Below are 19,246 nucleotides of genomic sequence, written 5' to 3' on the forward strand. Positions count from 1 at the left end.
GAACGACATAAGACCTCCTGCGCTATATTCAATGCCCGCATGAGGGAAGGGGCATCGGTCACCGATCATGTATTGTACATGGTCGAACAAATCGATCGCCTGAGTAAACTTGGCTTTCTTTTGCACGAGCAATTGGGCAAGGACGCCATTTTGAACTCACTTCCCAAGTCCTACCTGACCTTCCTTAGTCATTATAGAATGACTAAACCTGAAGTATCCTATCATGGTTTGCTAGGTTTACTGCAGACCTATGAGAAGGATCACCAACTCAAAAAGGAAACGGTGAATGTGGTAGGTGGGACTTCTGCAGGACTTTCTTCCTTTAAGAAAGGAAAGAAGAAGAAGGTGCAAAAAGCTCGTGCTGGGGTCTCTAAGCCCAGCCAGACTAAGAAGCGTAAAGCCGATAAGAGCAAGGCAGAGTGCTTCTTCTGTAAGAAGATGGGTCATTGGAAGCGGAACTGTCCGGCTTACATAGCGTCCCTTGATCCAAACAGGCCTAAGAAGAAAAAGCAGCAAACAGTTGCTGCACAAGGTAATTATATGATAACACCTTGTAATTTTTCAATTTATGATTCTACCACTTGGGTATTGGATACTGGAAGTCCAATTAACATTTGCAATTCGTTGCAGGGACTTCAAGTTAGTAGAAGATTCAAGAATGACGAGAGATTCCTGAACGTTGGAGATGGAAGATCAGTTCCAGTCCTAGCTTTAGGAGTCATTGAGCTTGTTTTTGAATCTAGAGTAGTCATATTAGATGATTGTCATTATTGTCCAACATTTTTAATGAATGTCATCTCTGTAGGCCTTTTGGCCAAAAATGGTTATTGCTTATCAATAATAGAAAATTTTTGTGATATCATTTTGAATGGTATTAAAATTTTTCGTGGACAATTGAAATATGGCATTTATACTCTATCACTGCCTGTGAATGTAATGTACACCTCTAATAAACGCCCTAAGTTAGATAATGTCAATGAAGCCTATTTGTGGCATTGCCGGTTAGGTCACATAAATAAAAACAGGATAAACAGGTTAGCCCAACAGGGCATTTTAGAAATCAATGATTGTGAATCATTGCCAACTTGTGAATCCTGTCTTCTGGGTAAGATGACCAAGTCACCTTTTTCTGGAAAGGGTGAACGAGCCAGTGATGTTCTTGGCCTCATACATACTGATGTATGTGGACCTATGAACGTAAGTGCCAAAGGTGGTTATGCCTACTTCATAACCTTCACAGATGACCTATCCAGGTATGGATATGTCTATCTGATGAAGCATAAGTCGGAATCATTTGAAATGTTCAAACGATTTCGTAATGAAGTAGAAAAACAGACTGGAAAGAGTATTAAGATCCTTCGGTCAGACCGAGGAGGAGAATACCTTTCCGGTGATTTCTTGACTTATCTAGAGGAGAATGGGATTCTCTCACAATGGACCCCTCCAGGAACACCTCAGCACAATGGTATATCCGAAAGGAGGAATCGAACTCTGTTAGACATGGTTCGATCCATGATGGGGTTTACTAGTCTGCCTCTATCTTTTTGGGGTTATGCTTTAGAGTCTGCGTGTATAATACTAAATAAGGTTCCAAGTAAGTCTGTTGAGAAGACTCCATATGAGATATGGACTGGGCGTAAGCCGACACTTTCATACCTTAGGGTTTGGGGATGTCCGGCTTATGTTAAACGTTCTCAAACTGACAAACTTGGTCCTAGGTCCGATAAGTGTTATTTTGTAGGGTACCCCAAGGAAACTAGGGGTTATTACTTCTATCTTCCTAATGAACAAAAGGTGTTCGTAGGACTTAAGGCAACCTTTTTGGAAAGGGAATTTCTTAGTGAAGGAATTGTTGCCTCTAAGGTTGAACTTAGTGAAGTTCAGCAGGTAGAAGATTTAACACAATCTACTGAACCCACAGAACCGGATTCAATTAGATCAAACCCGGAGCCCAATGTAGAAGCACCATTAAGGCGATCAGGTAGAGTACTGCGTCAAGTGGATAGATACTATGGTTTCTTGGTCCAAGACGCAGATCCCATTGAGCTCGATGAGAACAATGAGGATCCGATCACCTATATGGATGCTATGCAGAGGTCCGACTCTGAGTTATGGCTTAACGCCATGAGATCCGAAATGGAATCCATGGAAATCAATAGTGTATGGACACTAGTTGATCCACCCGAAGGGATAAAACCCATAGGGTGCAAATGGATCTTCAAAAGAAAGAGAGGCGCAGACGGAAAGGTGGAGACCTATAAAGCTCGTCTGGTTGCCAAGGGGTATCGTCAACGTTATGGTATCGATTATGACGAGATTTTTTCTCCTGTGGTAATGCTAAAATCTATTCGGATCATGCTAGCTATAGCAGCATATATGGATTATGAAATCTGGCAAATGGATGTGAAAACAGCTTTTCTAAATGGAGAGTTGGAAGAAGAGGTGTATATGATACAACCTGAGGGTTTCACATCCATAGACGAGTCCAAAGTATGCAAGCTACAAAAGTCCATTTATGGACTTAAGCAAGCTTCTCGAAGTTGGAACATACGTTTCGATAAAACTATCAAAACATATGGCTTCGTTAAGAACGAAGAAGAACCTTGTGTTTACAAGTGGGTTAACGGTTCAGTGATCACATTTCTTGTGTTGTATGTGGATGACATTCTCTTAATTGGGAATGACATTCCTGCATTACAAAATGTGAAACTTTGGCTGTCATCACAGTTCTCCATGAAGGATCTGGGAGAAGCATCCTACATCCTAGGGATGAAAATCTATAGAGATAGATCTAAGAGGTTGCTTGGATTGTCCCAATCCACGTACATCGACACTATGTTGAAGCGGTTCAACATGGAGAATTCCAAGAAGGGCTATCTTCCGATAGGCCAAGGAATTTCTCTCTCTAAGAAAGATTGTCCGATAACTTCTGAAGAGAGAGAGCGTATGAGTAGAATCCCATATGCTTCTGCAATAGGTTCTATCATGTACGCCATGACATGTACAAGACCGGATGTTGCTTACTCACTAGCAGTAGCGAGTAGGTATCAGTCTGATCCGGGTGAGAACCATTGGAAGGTGGTGAAAACCATCCTTAAGTATTTAAGAAATACTAAGGACCAATGGTTAATCTATGGAGAATCTGACTTAAAACTTGTGGGGTTTACAGACTCTAGTTTTCAGTCAGACCATGACGACAGTAAGAGTATGTCAGGATTTGTGTTTACCCTGAATGGAGGAGCAGTCTGCTGGAAAAGTTCCAAGCAGCATTCAGTAGCCGATTCCGTATGCGAAGCAGAGTATGTTGCTGCATCAGATGCGGCAAAGGAAGCTGTTTGGATCAAGAAGTTTGTAAATCAACTTGGTGTTGCTCCCTCAATCAATGGTCCAGTTCTTTTGTATTGTGACAATACTGGAGCCATTGCACAAGCAAAGGAGCCAAAGTCTCACCATAGATCCAAGCACATTCTGCGTCGCTACCACCTTGTACGAGAGATTGTGGAACGAGGTGACGTCAATCTTCAGAAGATCGATGGAAAGGAGAACCTAGCTGACCCATTCACTAAAGCCCTTTCTGTAAAGGAGTTCGATTATCACAAATCGAAGATGGGTATAAGATACTGTACAAATTGGCTTTAGTCCAAGTGGGAGTTGTTGGAAATTGTGTCCCAAAGCCAATTTTTAATTGTAAGAAATTGGATTATGTATATATTTTATTAAAATAAATAAAAATTTATTCTGGCAATTTTCTATTCATCACAAGTGTTACATCTTCAAATTGAACTCCTGTGTATTGTGATGAAGTCCTTAGGACTAATTTAGTGAATAAAAGAGGTTTTATCATTTAGTCCTTAAACCAGTTCGCGACCAAATGATGAGCTGTCAATTGGACAATAGCTATGTCAAGTATAGGTCGTTGTGTGTCATTTAGTTGGTTGTCCTCTTAAACCAAGAAGTGTGGAGACACTGTATGGCATACAGGTGAGATGTAGGAGTACATCATCACTGAACAGTGACTCACCTGCGTAGCACTCTACTGTCGGGAGTTAGCTCGCAAAGCGTATGGGCATAAATACCCCTTAGACCTGAGACTGTCACGGTGACTTGCAAGCAACTCACTGTACTTAGGCACTGGATGACCTGAATTTCTAATTCAGGGATCGGAAGGATGCTGGGTGCAGTCAAGTACTCGCGAAGTCTGTGTACGAGTCAAGATGGGATTGACCGCTCCAGATTATAGGAGTTGATGTCTCGCTGTATTTCAATTCAGTAAAACCTTGGCCAGGGTAAACCAAGTGATGGTCACTTGATTTGATTAATTGAAATACACTATGGATGACCGGACTCCGAGTTCGACAGTCCACTCTGAGGTCATCTTGAGCATCGATGGTCATAGGGATGAATTATGCAACAACCATACGTCTAGGTTCTTGAATGTTGCTTTGCATATTCGACCTATCCGGACGTCGGGTATCATTGCTAGATGGTCACCTCGATTAGTGCATGGAGTAGTCCATGTACTACCGGCTTAGTGTTCGAACCTATCGGAGTCACGCACATTAGTCAAGCTAAGTAGGAAGGTCTTGACCCAATTTAATTAAGAATTAAATTGTGGGTCATTTGGAATTTGGTTCTGTCTATGTTCAGCTAGCACTGAACATGAGGTACATGCTAAATTTCATGGATGAACAACTAATTAAGTCTGTATTTCGGGTCAATCAAGTTTTAATTAATATAATTGAACTTGATCAGGACTCAATTGTTGAGATTGGATTTGATTGGGTCTCAATTAGTGTAATTGGGCTCGATCATGATTTAATTGGAATTTAATTTCGTATTTGTTCTGATCTAAGTCGGACTTGGATCGAGCCGAAACTGGACCTAATTGTATCTCTCATGAGTCGGACTCATGTGGAATTTTTTCGGGTCAAAAATCATTCAAATGGGCTGTCAATTTGGTTTAGAACTAAATAGGCTTGCTTTATTTCAAAATGGGCTAACCCATTTCCTATTTGACTAATCCCATTTAAATGGTTACGGCTGACTTATTTTTAAACTCCCATGGACCCGTGGACCACTCCCCCTCATGGACCCTTAAGGATTTTTTTGTGAACCGCGATGGAGAAAAGCCTGGGAGGAGAAAACAGAGCCTTCTTCCTCCCGGCTTCGTCTCCACACCGTGCCACCGTCTGGCCTCCGGCCGCTCTGCCGTCTGGACCGGAATGTCCGGTTTTGAACCGGCTACATTCTGGTTAAATTTGATTTTTGAAATCCGGCTGTTATTGGATGGATTTACTATTTTTTCCCCACGTTTGTTTTTGAAACGAACGTTATGAATTTATAACGTATGGATTCGTAAAGACAGTCATTACTCCTCTTAAATCCTCTCTGCGTTGGCCTATAGATAGACCAACGTTTTCCTCTTGAATACAGAACGAATCAGAGAGAAAAAGGTGTGAATCTGTCCGTGAAATTTTGGGAAGAAACTTCACAGACAGAGGCGGCTTCGGTGGGATTTTTCTAAAGGAGAAGAGGAAGAGAGAAGAAGTGGTCCTTCTCTCTCAATCTTCTCCCAGTGGGAAGCATTCAGATCCGGCTTTCTAGTCTCCTCTTTTCTCCTCTGCGATCAGTCCAAAATTGAAGCTCTCGGGTTGGAAACGGGAGAGAAGGAAGAAGAAGAAGGAGAAGAAAAGAAAACTGTTTCTTCTAGGGTCCTTTTTTGCAAAAAGTGGTTTTGCAAAATACAGTTATCGTCCAACCTTCCTACGAAGCTCGACGTGCGTGCGAAGTAGAGGGCTTGCAGATCCAGGCCTTGCAGAGCTACCTTCAGGGATCTAGATTCAGATCCAGATTCAAATTACCTCGACCAACTTCCGCTACGGGCTTGAGGTAATTTTACATAAAAGTTAAATTTAATATTTATAATTGTTATAAATAAAATATAAAAAAAATTAAAACTGATTTTTCATGCCTGGCGTTCGATTTTATCGGACAACTCGGAAATTTTTTTCCTTCAAAAACAAGCAACAGTCATTAAAGCAAAAAGATGGGAAACCATAGAATATCCACAAGGAAACAATTAACAAGTTGTACGTGGTGTTTTCCCATTAGTTTCTCCTTAATTCTCTTGCAATTTTTGAAAGATATTGACGAATGATAAATCTTTACAAGCTGGTTCTTTGGGCATCTACTAAGTTTTGTACTCTCATTTCCCCTCCCGAGGGAACAGCTTCAAATCCATTTCCAAAGTCCAAACAAATTTCCAAGGAATTTTAACTAGAATAGGAACCATTTTCCCAATAGCAATAAAACAATAACTAGACAAAGCAACATAAGTTACCCAAAAACCATTGAAATTAATCTTCAAAAGATTATAGCATTGGTTTCAAAACCATGAACCATCAATCAAAGAGAACTCTAGTATTTCAAGAATGCCACAATTATCTTGGTGACAAGAATCAAATAGTGCGATAAAAATTTATCGATCAATTGAAGTCGAAAGTAAGCTTATAATTTGACAGGAAGCTTGTACTAATAAATATTGCTCAATACTCCCAACCACGACCGAAAAATCTAATCCACTTGCCTCTACCAGACAATAGAACATTATTTTATCAATGTAAGGTACAAAGAATGCATAATTATATGAACCAACACAAAAGTATTCGGATTACACACATCCACCAATAAATTATCAAGAAATTTTCTATTCGGTGGGGTTATCAAATGATACCTCTTTCTCGAGCGGAGGAGGATGGGATCGTCCGGTCGGCGCCGTAGAGGAGGGAGGAGGAGAAGAGGTTGCGGACGCATGGTAGCTCGGCGCCGGAGAGGAGGGAGGAAGAGAGGAGCTTAGCGTCGGACGTTGCTCGAAGCCGTCTGGAGAGCACACGGGTCGGTCGCTGGTCGTCAGAGAAGAGGGAGGAGGAGAGGAGCTAGGGCTTGATCGGGATGCAGAATGAGGAGAAGGGGTTAGCCGCTGGTCGTCAGAGAGGAGGGAGGAGGAGAGGACTAGGGCTTGATTGGGATGCAGAATGAGGAGGAGGGGTCGGCTGCTGGTTTTGTTGTGAATTCGACTTAGGACGACGCTTATAAGCATCGTCTTAAGCGCTCCCAGAATGACGACCCTAATAAGCGTCGTCTATCACCAACCCTTTTTAAAAAGTGTCGGCTTTTCCTTAGGATTACGATGATGCTTTTAGGCATCGTCTGTTTCTCAGAATTACCGACGCTTAGTTAAACCGTCGGCAAATTTCGGCGCAATATCCTTTTTCCTAACGCTTCTTCCTAGAGTCGGAAAAAAAGCATCGGGAAAGGCCCATTTTCCTGCAGTGCTAGTTTGGATGATAGTAACCATGCCATCATATTTGAATTATTTGATCTCCTAACTCAAACTTAAATTGATCTGACCATGTGTAACAACCCAAGACCTCACCTAAAATGGCTAGCTAGAAGGCATTATTTGGATTCCTTGATCTATATAGGTACCCAAGATCTACCTAGCAAATAATCGATGTGAGACTAAACAGACGCCCATACGGGTCCTCACATACTTTCTTCATTTAAGCCCGGACATCCTTATCAGGCTAAATGTTCAAATCCATTTAAATCTAATCACAAATACCACGATCGACCCCCGGTCAGCCCCAATGGATCTGTGCTGCAGTGACCCCTAGTTCACGTAGGTTATGGGCAGGGTCAGCTCTAATATCATTTGTAACAATCACAGACTTCACCTAAAAAAGCTAGCCGGAACATATTATTTAGGTTCTTTGGTTCTGTATAAATACCCAAAATCTATCCAGCGAATAATCAATATGAGACTAAACACACGTCTGTACGGGCCCTCACACCATGTTTCTAAAAACAAGATCTAAAATCAATTTGTCGTTATTTCTAACTAATTCAAACTAGTCAATCTAATCTGAGATGCGTTTGGATCAGTTCTCAAATCAACCCACTCCATGCATCCCATGGGTCTCGACTAATTCTATAGTAAATCTACTTGATGGACATATGGACTCATCCAATGTCAGTCTTAATGTCCAAGCCACTACTTAATTTTAGAGTATTTTTAGTGCCCCTCTCAAAGACTCCGTATTTTCCTTCCTCCACCTCCTATTATCTCCAACAATGGTAAACACACCATCCCTCTACCCAGGCTCGTCCGTTCCCCAGCCCCCACCATCATTGGCCCCTCCTCTCTCTTTATCCATGTGTGAGCTTGGGTTGGATTATGCAAGTACGTAGGCATCAGTGAGACTTGGTTCCAGAGGTCACCTACTTGTAGGGTTGCAAAACAATCAGTCAAACTGGGGCATGCTTGATAGTACATATTTGGGTCATGGTTATTTAACCCGGAACCAACCCCGTTTACTGATTGAGTTAGGTCCAGTCGGATCCATAATTTTTTTTTTAAGATTTAGCAAGTCATTTGGATTGGGTTACGTTCAAGTATTACTCAGATCCGGCTTGAAATGTTCAGGCTCAGATCGAAATCGAGTAGAGTTAAGCTTGCACTTCGAATTGAGTACCAAACTATTTTTTTATAGCTAAAGTATAATAATTGATAATTAAAAGCCAAAATTACAAAAAGTTTAAATTAAACAAATAAATACCTAACTTGAATTTTTATTCAAAAGTTTTTAATTTTATCCAAGTCATTGATATTATTTAGTTAACAAATTATGATTTTTTGAAATACTTATGTTGATATACTTGAGAGCATTATAACTTAATGTTTAAACTTAATTAAATGGAAATAGATAAGAGGAGTTGTAGATGTTGAGATGAAGAAAAGGGAGGAATTAGTTTAAATAAAAATTCAATCGATAAATTGGGAAAGATAGAGCGCGGCAGAAGAAAATTTATGTGATTCGGCGGCTGAATCAGATTTGGTTCAGATCGGGCTTATTTTTAATTGACCCTGGATCGTATATAGCTAGGTTAGGCTGAAAAACACAAGATCTAGATCCTCCGATCTAGAATTCTTGAACCTGATCCAAGCCATGGACTGGGTTGGGTGTAATCGGGTTGGAACGGGCCAAGTCACCAGTCAACCTGATTTATTTGCTGCCCTACCTACTCAAAGCCAGTTTTGTTCTCGGGTCGGGTTCATGTCTATCCGGATCCGAATCTAACCGGACCCCTTTATAGTCCCACTCCCCATCTCACGCCTCGCTCTCGGGTATCTGCTTCGTGTCGTAAGTAGGGTTTAAAACCAGCCCCCCATTTCCCACTCAGCGGCTGTGGCGGCGGCAACAACTCAAAGACTCTCGCAGGGATCTCGATGGCGTTGCAAATTTCCTCGTCCATCTCTTCCAGTTCTTCTTCCTTTTTGGGCTACAGCGGCTTCGGCGTCAGGTCTGTTCATTCATCTAATCTCTCTGATTTTTCCTCACCATTTGATTAGCTTTGTTGCTTCGTCCCAGCAGACCAACGAAGGCTTCTCTTCCAGCGTCGAGAAGCCATGGGGTTTTCAAGTGCGTCATTACTCCCCCCGAGCAGACAGGTCATTTTCTTTCTGTCTTTATTAATAAATTGGAACACCATCTTGGTTGTCTTTATGATTGATGTGTTTATGTTGATGTATCCTGCTCCAACTGTTTTGGTTGTCCATGATTGCATGATGGTTTGGTAATATGTTTATGGACTTTTGCAAAGAGCAGTTTGTTTTTGCTTAAGAACATGAATGCTTTTCTTGTAGTTGGTATTTGTTTCTTATAGTCGTCTAGAACTATCAAACCTCTATTAATGTGTGATGTGTAATCTTGGTGACGCATTTTATACTGCTGGCAGCATGTGATCATGTGATCGGTGTTTCTAGAGTGACGTTGTTATTGGATGAGATGAAGGTGAAGCCATGAAGAAGCAAATTGGTAGACAAATACGTGTCATGTAGCTTTTTTGGTTGTGTTAGAATGCTGGGTAGTCCATAGGAGTGCGGGTATAAGATGAGTGTGCCGAAGGTCGAAGATTGTAAAGTGGCCAAATGAAGATGGGATAAATAAATAGTGCACTTTTATAAGGTTAGGAGTGAAATTGATGCAGGATGTTTTGAGAGAAAGCTGTATTAGGTGGTTTAGGCATGTAGGACGAAAGAAGTATGAGGACATAGTAAAAGTAGCAAGGTAAGATTTTAAAACACTTTTCCTTGTCGGAGGCTTTGAGCTTTGACAAGAGTGATACCAATTAGAATTATAAGGGATGAGATTTGCCATTTATTTTCATAGACCATCTTATACTGACAGGAAAAAGAGTGTGGGATGCTCTAGGCGTAAAAACTAATATTGAATATGGACTAATTTGGATGGAACATGGATCCCCTATAAACCTAAATTTCCAAACTTCTTAAATTTAAGCAAAATTTCTAACCTGACCTAAATATGGACTAATTTAACTTGGTCGCTCTTGAAAGTGCTTAAACTACTTTATTAAATTCTGGGGTTAAAAATCAACTCGAACACACAATTTCCAAATTCCATAAAGAATACTTTTGCCTGTTTGCTCCTTTTGGTGCAATATGATATGGAATGTGATTGTGTTGGGTCCAACCATGATCATGACAAGATATGTTTTCATTGTCTAAAATCTTATATAATTGATTGGCACTCTAGAATGGTTCAGAGAGCAAATTTCTTGTCACATTCTTTCGCAAAATCAAGTGATTAAGCAAATTAACTATCAGCAAATATGTTTTTGGTAACTTCTTCCATGAACTGAAATTTTGGGCTGCATTTTTTAAGCTGAGCAAATATTTGAAAATCATTCTTGGAATTGCAAAAATCTCGAGTACTGAAACTTCTGCAGATTATAGGTTCTCTGTAGTTTAACGACTGCATGTTTGCCAGAATTGCACAGTTTTTGCCTTGTTCACATGTCTCATGGTTGCAGTATTCTATACTTCTTGAATGATTATCACCTGCTTCTGTTGCTTCTTGCATTTGAAATAACGCCTACCTTGCACTCTGGAGTTCTTTGTTTTATGATTGTGAATATGTCTATCTTTCTGCTGCATGCATGTGTGTGTGATTCTTCTCTGTGGCTGTAAACTGTGTCATGATTATGGTACATTACAAAGCACTGAAAGGCACTTGCTGTACTTTGAAGCTTACAAGACAAAGGTTTCTCGAAATGCAAACATGGCAAAACTTCAAGCTGGTTATCTCTTTCCGGAGGTAAGTAGTTCCTTTCCTTTTCAAGTTAATGAAAAAGATGATTGGCTGTCAGTAAATTCATGTTAGCTTTTGGTTGGAATTTCGACTGTTTATTGCTGGTTGTTTCATATCAAAAATAATTTATATCTCACCTATTTTCAGCATATCATTTCATGCTTCTGAAGAAATGTGGCATATATAATAGCTGACAGTACATATTTATATGGAACAATTTTCTTTTCCGTGTATTTATTATACTTGTAACTGTATGACTCATGGTTTTCTACGCATGAACATACCACACCTACTGACTATCGGTCAAGTTTTAAAGTACTGGTAGCAGTATCTTACCAGTATGGTATGAACCCATATGGTATCGTACTGACATATGATATGCCTCCATGTGCTGCTGCTTGAAAAAGGAGGATGCTATACATCTGTCAGTATGATACCAGTTCAGGAGGGTGTATCGCCTTACAGGTACAGTTTGGTGCAGCCATTACAGCTGGTATGCTCTGGTACTTCAATTCTTGATATCAACAAGATAGCACCTGCTTTATCTATGAAATTCACTATTTATATAAAGAGAAATTAGAATAGTCACATTTTGTTATTCCTAGCTTGCCGAGTTAATAGCAGGTTACGTAGTGTACATCATTTGTTAGTATTTTGCTCCAGTTGCTTGACAGCTAGTGAGTGAAAGATCAGAAGAATGTCAATACATAGAAAAAGAGTACATGGATGGAGCTGTGGGTGGGCAAGGGTGAGCAGCAAGATATATTTTTGGGCTTGCTACTTCTTTTGTTGAGCAGCAAAATATATTTTCAGCTATTCATGGCCTTGATACTAATTATGAATTGATAAATGTCTTTGCTGTTTGCTTAAAATGACCAGCCCACTCCCCTTTGCTCGCGTTTCCGCAACTCAAAGAAGTTATTGACTACTATTCCCATTTCCCAAACATTTTATTTTTGATCTGTGAATCTTATTCTACATTAACTGGAAGCAGAAGGGGAAGACTATAGCTGCTCCAGATCCAAGAACAAGTTATTTTCCTTTTTGCATTAGCATATCATATAATAACATCATGTGGAAAACTGATGTTGCAACTTTTAACAGCTAAGTTTGAGTCAATTTACTAATAGCAATTCATTTTTAAACATCAAGCAAACAATCAACAGAGTTTATTTTCAACATCAATATGACGGTGATCTAACTCTCTGCTATGGTCTTTTTACCTTTAGATAAGTTCAGTTGGATTAGGTTAAGGAAAGAGCTCCACTGATGTTCTTTAATTACTTAAAATTAAATAAAAAAATGTCAAATCTTTGTTAAAAATAGTAAGAAAATTTAGATTTAGCTTCTTGTACTTCAGCAACTTATGATGATTTCTCTTCAACTCCAATAGAAGATAAGAGAAAGATTCGATTTTGAGACAACCCAGAGAATTCTTTGTTTGGTTGCTTGAAAAGCAACTATTACATTATAAGATTATATTCTGATTAGGCACTGTAATCTCAGCTTATAATTTAATTCTGTTGGGCCACCTAAACAAAGTACTGAGACAGTGAGACTGCATTGTTGAAGTATGAAATTTTGAACTTGTAATTGTTATGTAATCAGGTTTTTGCCATGAAAGTTACCTGATATAATTAGAAATGATTCAATAAATACACATAAATCACCATGTTATCTCTATTTGTTATGTTGTCATTATTTTTACTTAATATCCTTCTCATCTATGTGATGATTCCTTTTTAAACCTTAAATTCAATCTCTTAGCAGCCTTTCTAAATCTTAATGTAAAAAAAATATTTTTTGTGCATTTATTACTTGTGGAATTTAGGGGATCATATGACATAATTTACAATATCAAACCTTAAACTAATTTTACAATATCAAACCGACACTAATTTTACAATATTAAACCTCACACCATGAACCTTTTTAATTTGAGTCCCACAACTTGTTGTGTCTAATAATAGGACTAACTTCATGCCTCCACACTTCTACTTTGAGCTTTCATATAGCATAGACTATCATTCAAGGACTGCCGAACTAGTAGCGGGTCCTGTACCAGTCGGCGGCCGGTATGGTTTGGTACCGAACCGGAACTGGTATGTGTACGCCCAATTTTTTTTTAACTTTTCAAGAACATTTAATTGGTAATTACTTTTTTTGAAATTTTTTTAGTAATTTTAAGTCTAATTTGATGTTTTTTGTGGTATTTTCTTGATATTTTTTGATATTTCTATGATCTCGGTTTAACCTAAAGGATGCATTTTATTATTTTAAAATGATACAAATCATAAAATGATTAATGAGATGCTGCATGTTATAAGGAACAACATAAAATATCCTCAAATCAAGTAGTGACATAAAAATTAAAAAATAATATAATCAATTACATACTTTTATAGGACAATATACATACCGATATCTAAAATCGGATCGAGTGGTGATGCCTCTTGTAGATATCTGGATCAATAGCATAATCAGGAGGCACATCAACCCATCCCTCTAACCAAGCGGAATTATAGTCTTATACGTCATCCCATAACCAACGCGCACCGAGTTATATGCACTCTCGAATTTTTCGCCGAAATTTTGGCTTTGAGAGGTATCCTTTGGCTAATAATACAACTATGGAGGGGCCCATTCGAATATGCCGGCAGCAAAATTCAACTCGTAAGATGCTTTAGGCTGCGTAGGGTAGTAGCCACCGAAAGATGCCTCAGACGCACCATATCTATATCCGTATTTGTATGGATCATATGTTGTTTGTGGCTGCGGGTAATAGGATCCAATATACGGTTCGAAATATGATACGTCTATAAATTCTACTCCACGTGCGAGGTCATCTGCAATGCATCGTGTCCTTTTTTTTCTTGATGGCTCCATTCCTGCATTTTTATCAAGTACATCAATTTATCAAGTACTACAGTTATTCTACCTCATAAAATATATCTGATTTATTTAAAACATAACCCTATTTTTTATATTTTTTGTTTATTTATATATTTTTAATAATTTTTAATTCTAAAAAATATTTATATATCGTAAATTCAGAAAAATATAATTTCTACCTCAGAAATTACTTCTGAATTATGTAATACGCATGACTGATTTTTCGAAATTTTTGGTATTAATTATATATTTTTAATAATTTTTAATTTTAAAAATATTTATATATTGTAAATTCAGAAAAATATGATTTCTATCTCAGATTACTTCTGAATTATAATTTTTCGTAATTTTTCGTATTAATTATATATTTTTAATTATTTTATGAATTTAAAAATAATTTTTAAATTTTAATATTTTAAAAAGTTAATTTCAGTTCAGATCCATGTAGAACCCAATAATGGATGCTATATGTATTTTTCTAGGCCCTTAGGCATGCATCAAAGGCTACTTATTTCTCATTTTTTTTTTCAAATTTAGGCTTAGGCCTCTGTATGCATGATCGTAGCAAAATTTGAATGAATGATACTAAATTTTTATGGAGAGTAACTTGCATGCTCCTAAATACGTTTCTGATTTTACAGTTTATTTTTATTTTTATTTTTTTAAAAATATATTTTTAATTTTTAAAAGTTATATATAATTCAAAAATTAAAATTTTTTATGTTAGCGTGTACATCGTCTATAGATCTATAACATATTAAAAAAAATCAAGCCCAAATAAATTTTTTTGGCATGATCTCTTCTTATTTTGTAGTTTTTGAGCTATTTTTTCAAGCCCCCCAAAAAAGGAGGAAAGAAGATAGGAAAGAGAAAAGACATCTTATTTAGTCTTAGATCTTCCTTCTGATAGCCTGAATCGGTGTTGTTTGTGAAATTTTTGGAAAGAAGAGGCAACGGAGCCGCTTTCAAATTCTGTTGCGGCAATAATGCCATAGTCAACTCGGTTTGAAACCAGTTTGACTCCAGTTCGCACCGAGTCGGCATTGAATTGGTCGGTTTCGGCTGGTAGGGGCTGGAACCGAATTGAAATACCGAACCGATTTGGTTTCGCACTGGGTCAGGTAGGTACTACCTGAAACAAGCGGTTCAGCTTGGTTCGGCAGACTTTGCTATCATTGATCTGCATCTAGGCCATGTTATTTATTATATATGTCAATAGAGAGAAACTAGGCGGTATTTCCGCCTTACTCCCTTGAGCCTTTCCTATTGTTAAGGCTTAACAGAAGGCTAAATTGGCAAAATAATACAAAAGCTCTGTTGGTACATGTTCCTTGATCTAGATCCTTGCGTTGTGTCCCTCCATTTTTACCCCACACAGAACTATTAATGCCAAAATGCTACCAAGTCTTGTAGTTACTTCTAAGGAATCACTTTGGTGCTTCTAGAATATTTGGATGAATTATTTACTCATACCTTTAAATTTGTCATATGTTGTTTGGACAACATTTGTTTTCTTGATGAAATTTGAATACTTTTGCTACAGAAAGTATAACAGAGTACAAGCAATACCATTGATTAGACCACATATTATCAAAGTTGTCCCTCACAAAACCTTCATGTGGTTCTTAATATAGTTTAACTAGCTAATTTGAAAATTTCTGACCTGAAAACTTGGTACCTCATCATTGTCTTTGGGATGAACATGACATGTAATGAGTGAGAATTGAAATGTGAGGGAGGCATCATGTGGACAGATGTGGTCAAAGGCTACTTTTTGCTTATTCTATACTGTTACATATTGTGATTTGAATGGAAAACATCACCAGTATTCACAGGCATTTGTCATATTGTTGTCACTATAAAGATATTATTTTGGTCATAAAATGATAAAATTGATAAATTATAATCTGATTTTTCTTCAACTTCAAGAACTTTTAACAGTTTAGCTGAGTTTGTGGTTTTCAGATGTGTGTTTTTATCATATTCGGATTGTTAATAAGCTTTATGTTATCTCATTCACTTCATTAATGTATTTGGACATAATATTTTTGTATTTATATTTCAGATTGCATGCCATTTCTAGGTTATACAAATGCTAAGCATTATGGTTAACACTCATCTTAATTATTGTCAGATGTAATTTTAATTATTGGTCTTCAATTTGCTTGAAGCTAGGTTGCTAGAAGAAGATCAGCACACATGTTGAAGTACCCTGATGCTGAGGTTATAAGCCTTGGTATCGGTGACACTACCGAGCCTATTCCAGAAGTTATATCCTCTGCCATGGCAATGGTAATCCATTTTGAATAAGATGTTATGTCTATTGTTCTTCTTGTAACTGGAGGTATATGTTAATTTTGTAATCATCCAATTATATAAAGCGAAAGACCTTAATTTTTTTCAGTTCTGTTGCTCTGATATAATCATATGGTTAGAGTTTTTTATCAAATGACTAGGAAAGCAATGCTACTCATCATGCTGCTTAAGTGAAGACTAAGACTAATTCTTATTATTTATTTTTCTCCAGTCATTCTAAAAATTGCACAGATAGTTGTTTTTCTAAAATATTATATGCATGCGTACCATAACCAGGAAATGATCATAACAGCAAGCTTCACTGTAGTCAGTTTTCAAATGCTTTCATTTGTCATTCTCTTCTTTTGTATCTCTTCCAATGTTGTAGAGGGTTCATGAAATTGCTGCTCATTAGTTTACTTATTTTTGACTTTTTATTACATGCTTATAAGTAATGAGCAGAAGTTTGACCAACACAATGATTGGCAATCCCAATTTTCCAATAGTTGCTTCTTAGTCTGCTTGGCAACTTTGCACAGAGGATGCTACCACTGGAAAAATGGTGGCTTATAGGTTCCTTCTGGTTATGTTTACATGCAGAAATTAATTGCTAAGAGTGATTTTGCACGTGCTAAACTATCTATTCTAACTTAAACTTCATTTTTAGTTATAAGAGATTGATACATCAAAAAGTTGCGTACTTTAGGTTTTAATTTTATGTTATAAGCTAGATGGCATGCTATTAATTTATATCTCTTGAAATAGTCTTCAAACCCGTGTTACCAGGACGCTCATGTCCAGTTCCAAAAACTTGTATCGGAGATGTATCCAAGTTGGGTACATACAAGACACTTGGATACTTATGAAGTTCTTTGTTGCCATTTTTAAACATTGCATAGAGTTGAACTTTTTCCAATAATGAGCTTGACCCTCCATTTTGATGTGAAGAGCTAGTCTTTGTTCTTTTTAAACAAAATGTTATTTTTCCTATATCCTTAATTTAATTGGGAAGCTTGAATGAGAAATATATATATATATATATATAAGACTTTAATAAACAACCTTTTTAATATTTTCCTTTTAATGTTTAAACAAACAATTTTTAAAAGTAGAAATATATAATTTAATTAAAAGTACACCTTATCCTACATATCCCCTTGTCTCCCATTCTCCCTCTCACTAAGTCAGACACTCCGATATGCATCCAAAATTTATCCTTGTATTTGTGTCCGTGCAACACTGCTTCAAACAGGTTTTCTCATGTAAGAAAATTCAAATAGTTGTCTCTTAGCATTTGATAAAGTCAATTTGAACTTGATCTGCTATGTTGAAAATTTCTAATTATTTTTTAATCAATCATTGATAGTTCTCACCAGTTGCATTGTGTGGTTCTTGGTTTTTATCTTATCTAAGATTACATAATGATGATGGAATAGGTTATTAGCTATTATTCTAACCAAGGTCCGCCGTACCGGTACCGGTCGGCGTATCGGTGGCGGCCCGGACCGGTACGAAACCCGTCCCGTACCGGTGGCGTACCGGTCCGAACCGGTCCCGTACCGGTTCTTCAACAATAAACTACCGGTACCGGAATCCACGTTGATCCGGTACCGGTCCCAGGCCGGACCGGTACGTACCGGCCGGTACGGATCGGTACGGCAGACCATGATTCTAACTATGGAGGAGTCTTTATTTTTTCTCCCTTCAATTTTTTTTTTAACTAACAAAGATCTCTGCTTCCACCATGAAATTAAATTGTTCTAATGTTTGCAGAGGTCACATTCTTTATCAACAATTGAGGGTTACAGTGGCTATGGAGCCGAACAAGGTGACAAGGTATATACCTTTTTTTGCCCCATTTTTTCTGATTATCATCTAGTTTTGTGTTTACATACTAATTAATTTATTTATGGTCGTTGTATGAGTTTTCCAAATAAACCTTCTTATTGATGCCCATGTGAAGCCATTGTTTGCGCTGCAGTTGAGAGCACTGTTTCCTCAAACATACTTATATATAGCATTTCTGGCTGTTGGAGACTAATTTGTTGCTATTTTCTTCCTCAGAAAGGCAGTTAAAAATTGTTTTCTTTCTTGTTTATGTTCCTACATATATTAATTTTGTGTTAGATGGATAATCATGCATATCCATCAAGTAGAGCTGATGGAATAAATTAAGTAGAGCTGATGCACAATAACTGGTGGCTATTAGTGGAAATCGTATTAGCTGAACTTGTTACTAGTGGAGTGTGATTGAGGTTGCCCAATCCTTAATTTATTCCATAGAGACAGTAGATATGTGTTTACTTATGACCAGGTCAAATAACTGTTAACTAGAGTTTGTTGTCCTGATTGGTGATGATTTCTTTTATTGCTAGACCTAACTCTGTGTACTCTTCAACATTCAAGAAACAAACAAGAAAAGTAATGTTCCAAAATCTTTGATCTATGTGGTTCACAAATTTTCTATCAATTTTTAAGCTTTCCATTTTGCTGGCATATTTAGGATTAGTGCTGCTTAGGACTACAATCAATTATGTAAGATGTTGCTCTTGTCCTTTGCACTTCTTTCACAGCTCCAAGTCCTTACAAGTATATATCTGCATTTTTTAAAACATGAAGCAATTTTAGACATCTTCTGACCTGTAATTTATTTTCCTTGTCAAGACCTTTTTATTTAGTAAAACTAGGAAAGGTGAGGTCAGCAAGGTGAAAATATCTAAGGAATTGGTGTAATGATTTTCCTACAGCTATTATCTTATTAATTACACTTAATATGGCCAAAGAGGATACGATTTCAAGACTCCAGTAGCTGTAGACTTCGGTGTGCAGTTCATTTTATTTTATATTAAAATTTTAATTTGAGGTTTGATGCTGTTGTAACCTTTTGA

General features: G+C 37.5%; 1 protein-coding gene across 3 annotated transcripts in view; it reads left to right on the forward strand.

Moving 5' to 3' along the window:
* Nucleotides 1–9,185: 9,185 nt before the first annotated feature.
* Nucleotides 9,186–19,246, forward strand: part of LOC103716479 (LL-diaminopimelate aminotransferase, chloroplastic-like) — a 28,907-nt gene continuing 18,846 nt past the window's right edge. For 2 of the 3 annotated variants that reach the window (XR_605531.3, XM_008804486.3), the window contains exons 1-5: nucleotides 9,186–9,363; nucleotides 9,432–9,511; nucleotides 11,110–11,177; nucleotides 16,239–16,355; nucleotides 18,132–18,194. Coding sequence is in view for 1 of the 3 variants with exons in the window: in XM_008804486.3 (XP_008802708.2) it covers nucleotides 9,290–9,363; nucleotides 9,432–9,511; nucleotides 11,110–11,177; nucleotides 16,239–16,355; nucleotides 18,132–18,194 (402 nt within the window). In the remaining 2 variants the exon portion in view is untranslated. The remainder of the gene's footprint in view (nucleotides 9,364–9,431; nucleotides 9,512–11,109; nucleotides 11,178–16,238; nucleotides 16,356–18,131; nucleotides 18,195–19,246) is intronic. The other variant, XR_605532.3, reaches the window with a different exon arrangement.

The sequence above is a fragment of the Phoenix dactylifera genome, unplaced genomic scaffold (assembly GCF_009389715.1).
Source record: "Phoenix dactylifera cultivar Barhee BC4 unplaced genomic scaffold, palm_55x_up_171113_PBpolish2nd_filt_p 000655F, whole genome shotgun sequence".
NCBI lineage: Eukaryota > Viridiplantae > Streptophyta > Magnoliopsida > Arecales > Arecaceae > Phoenix > Phoenix dactylifera.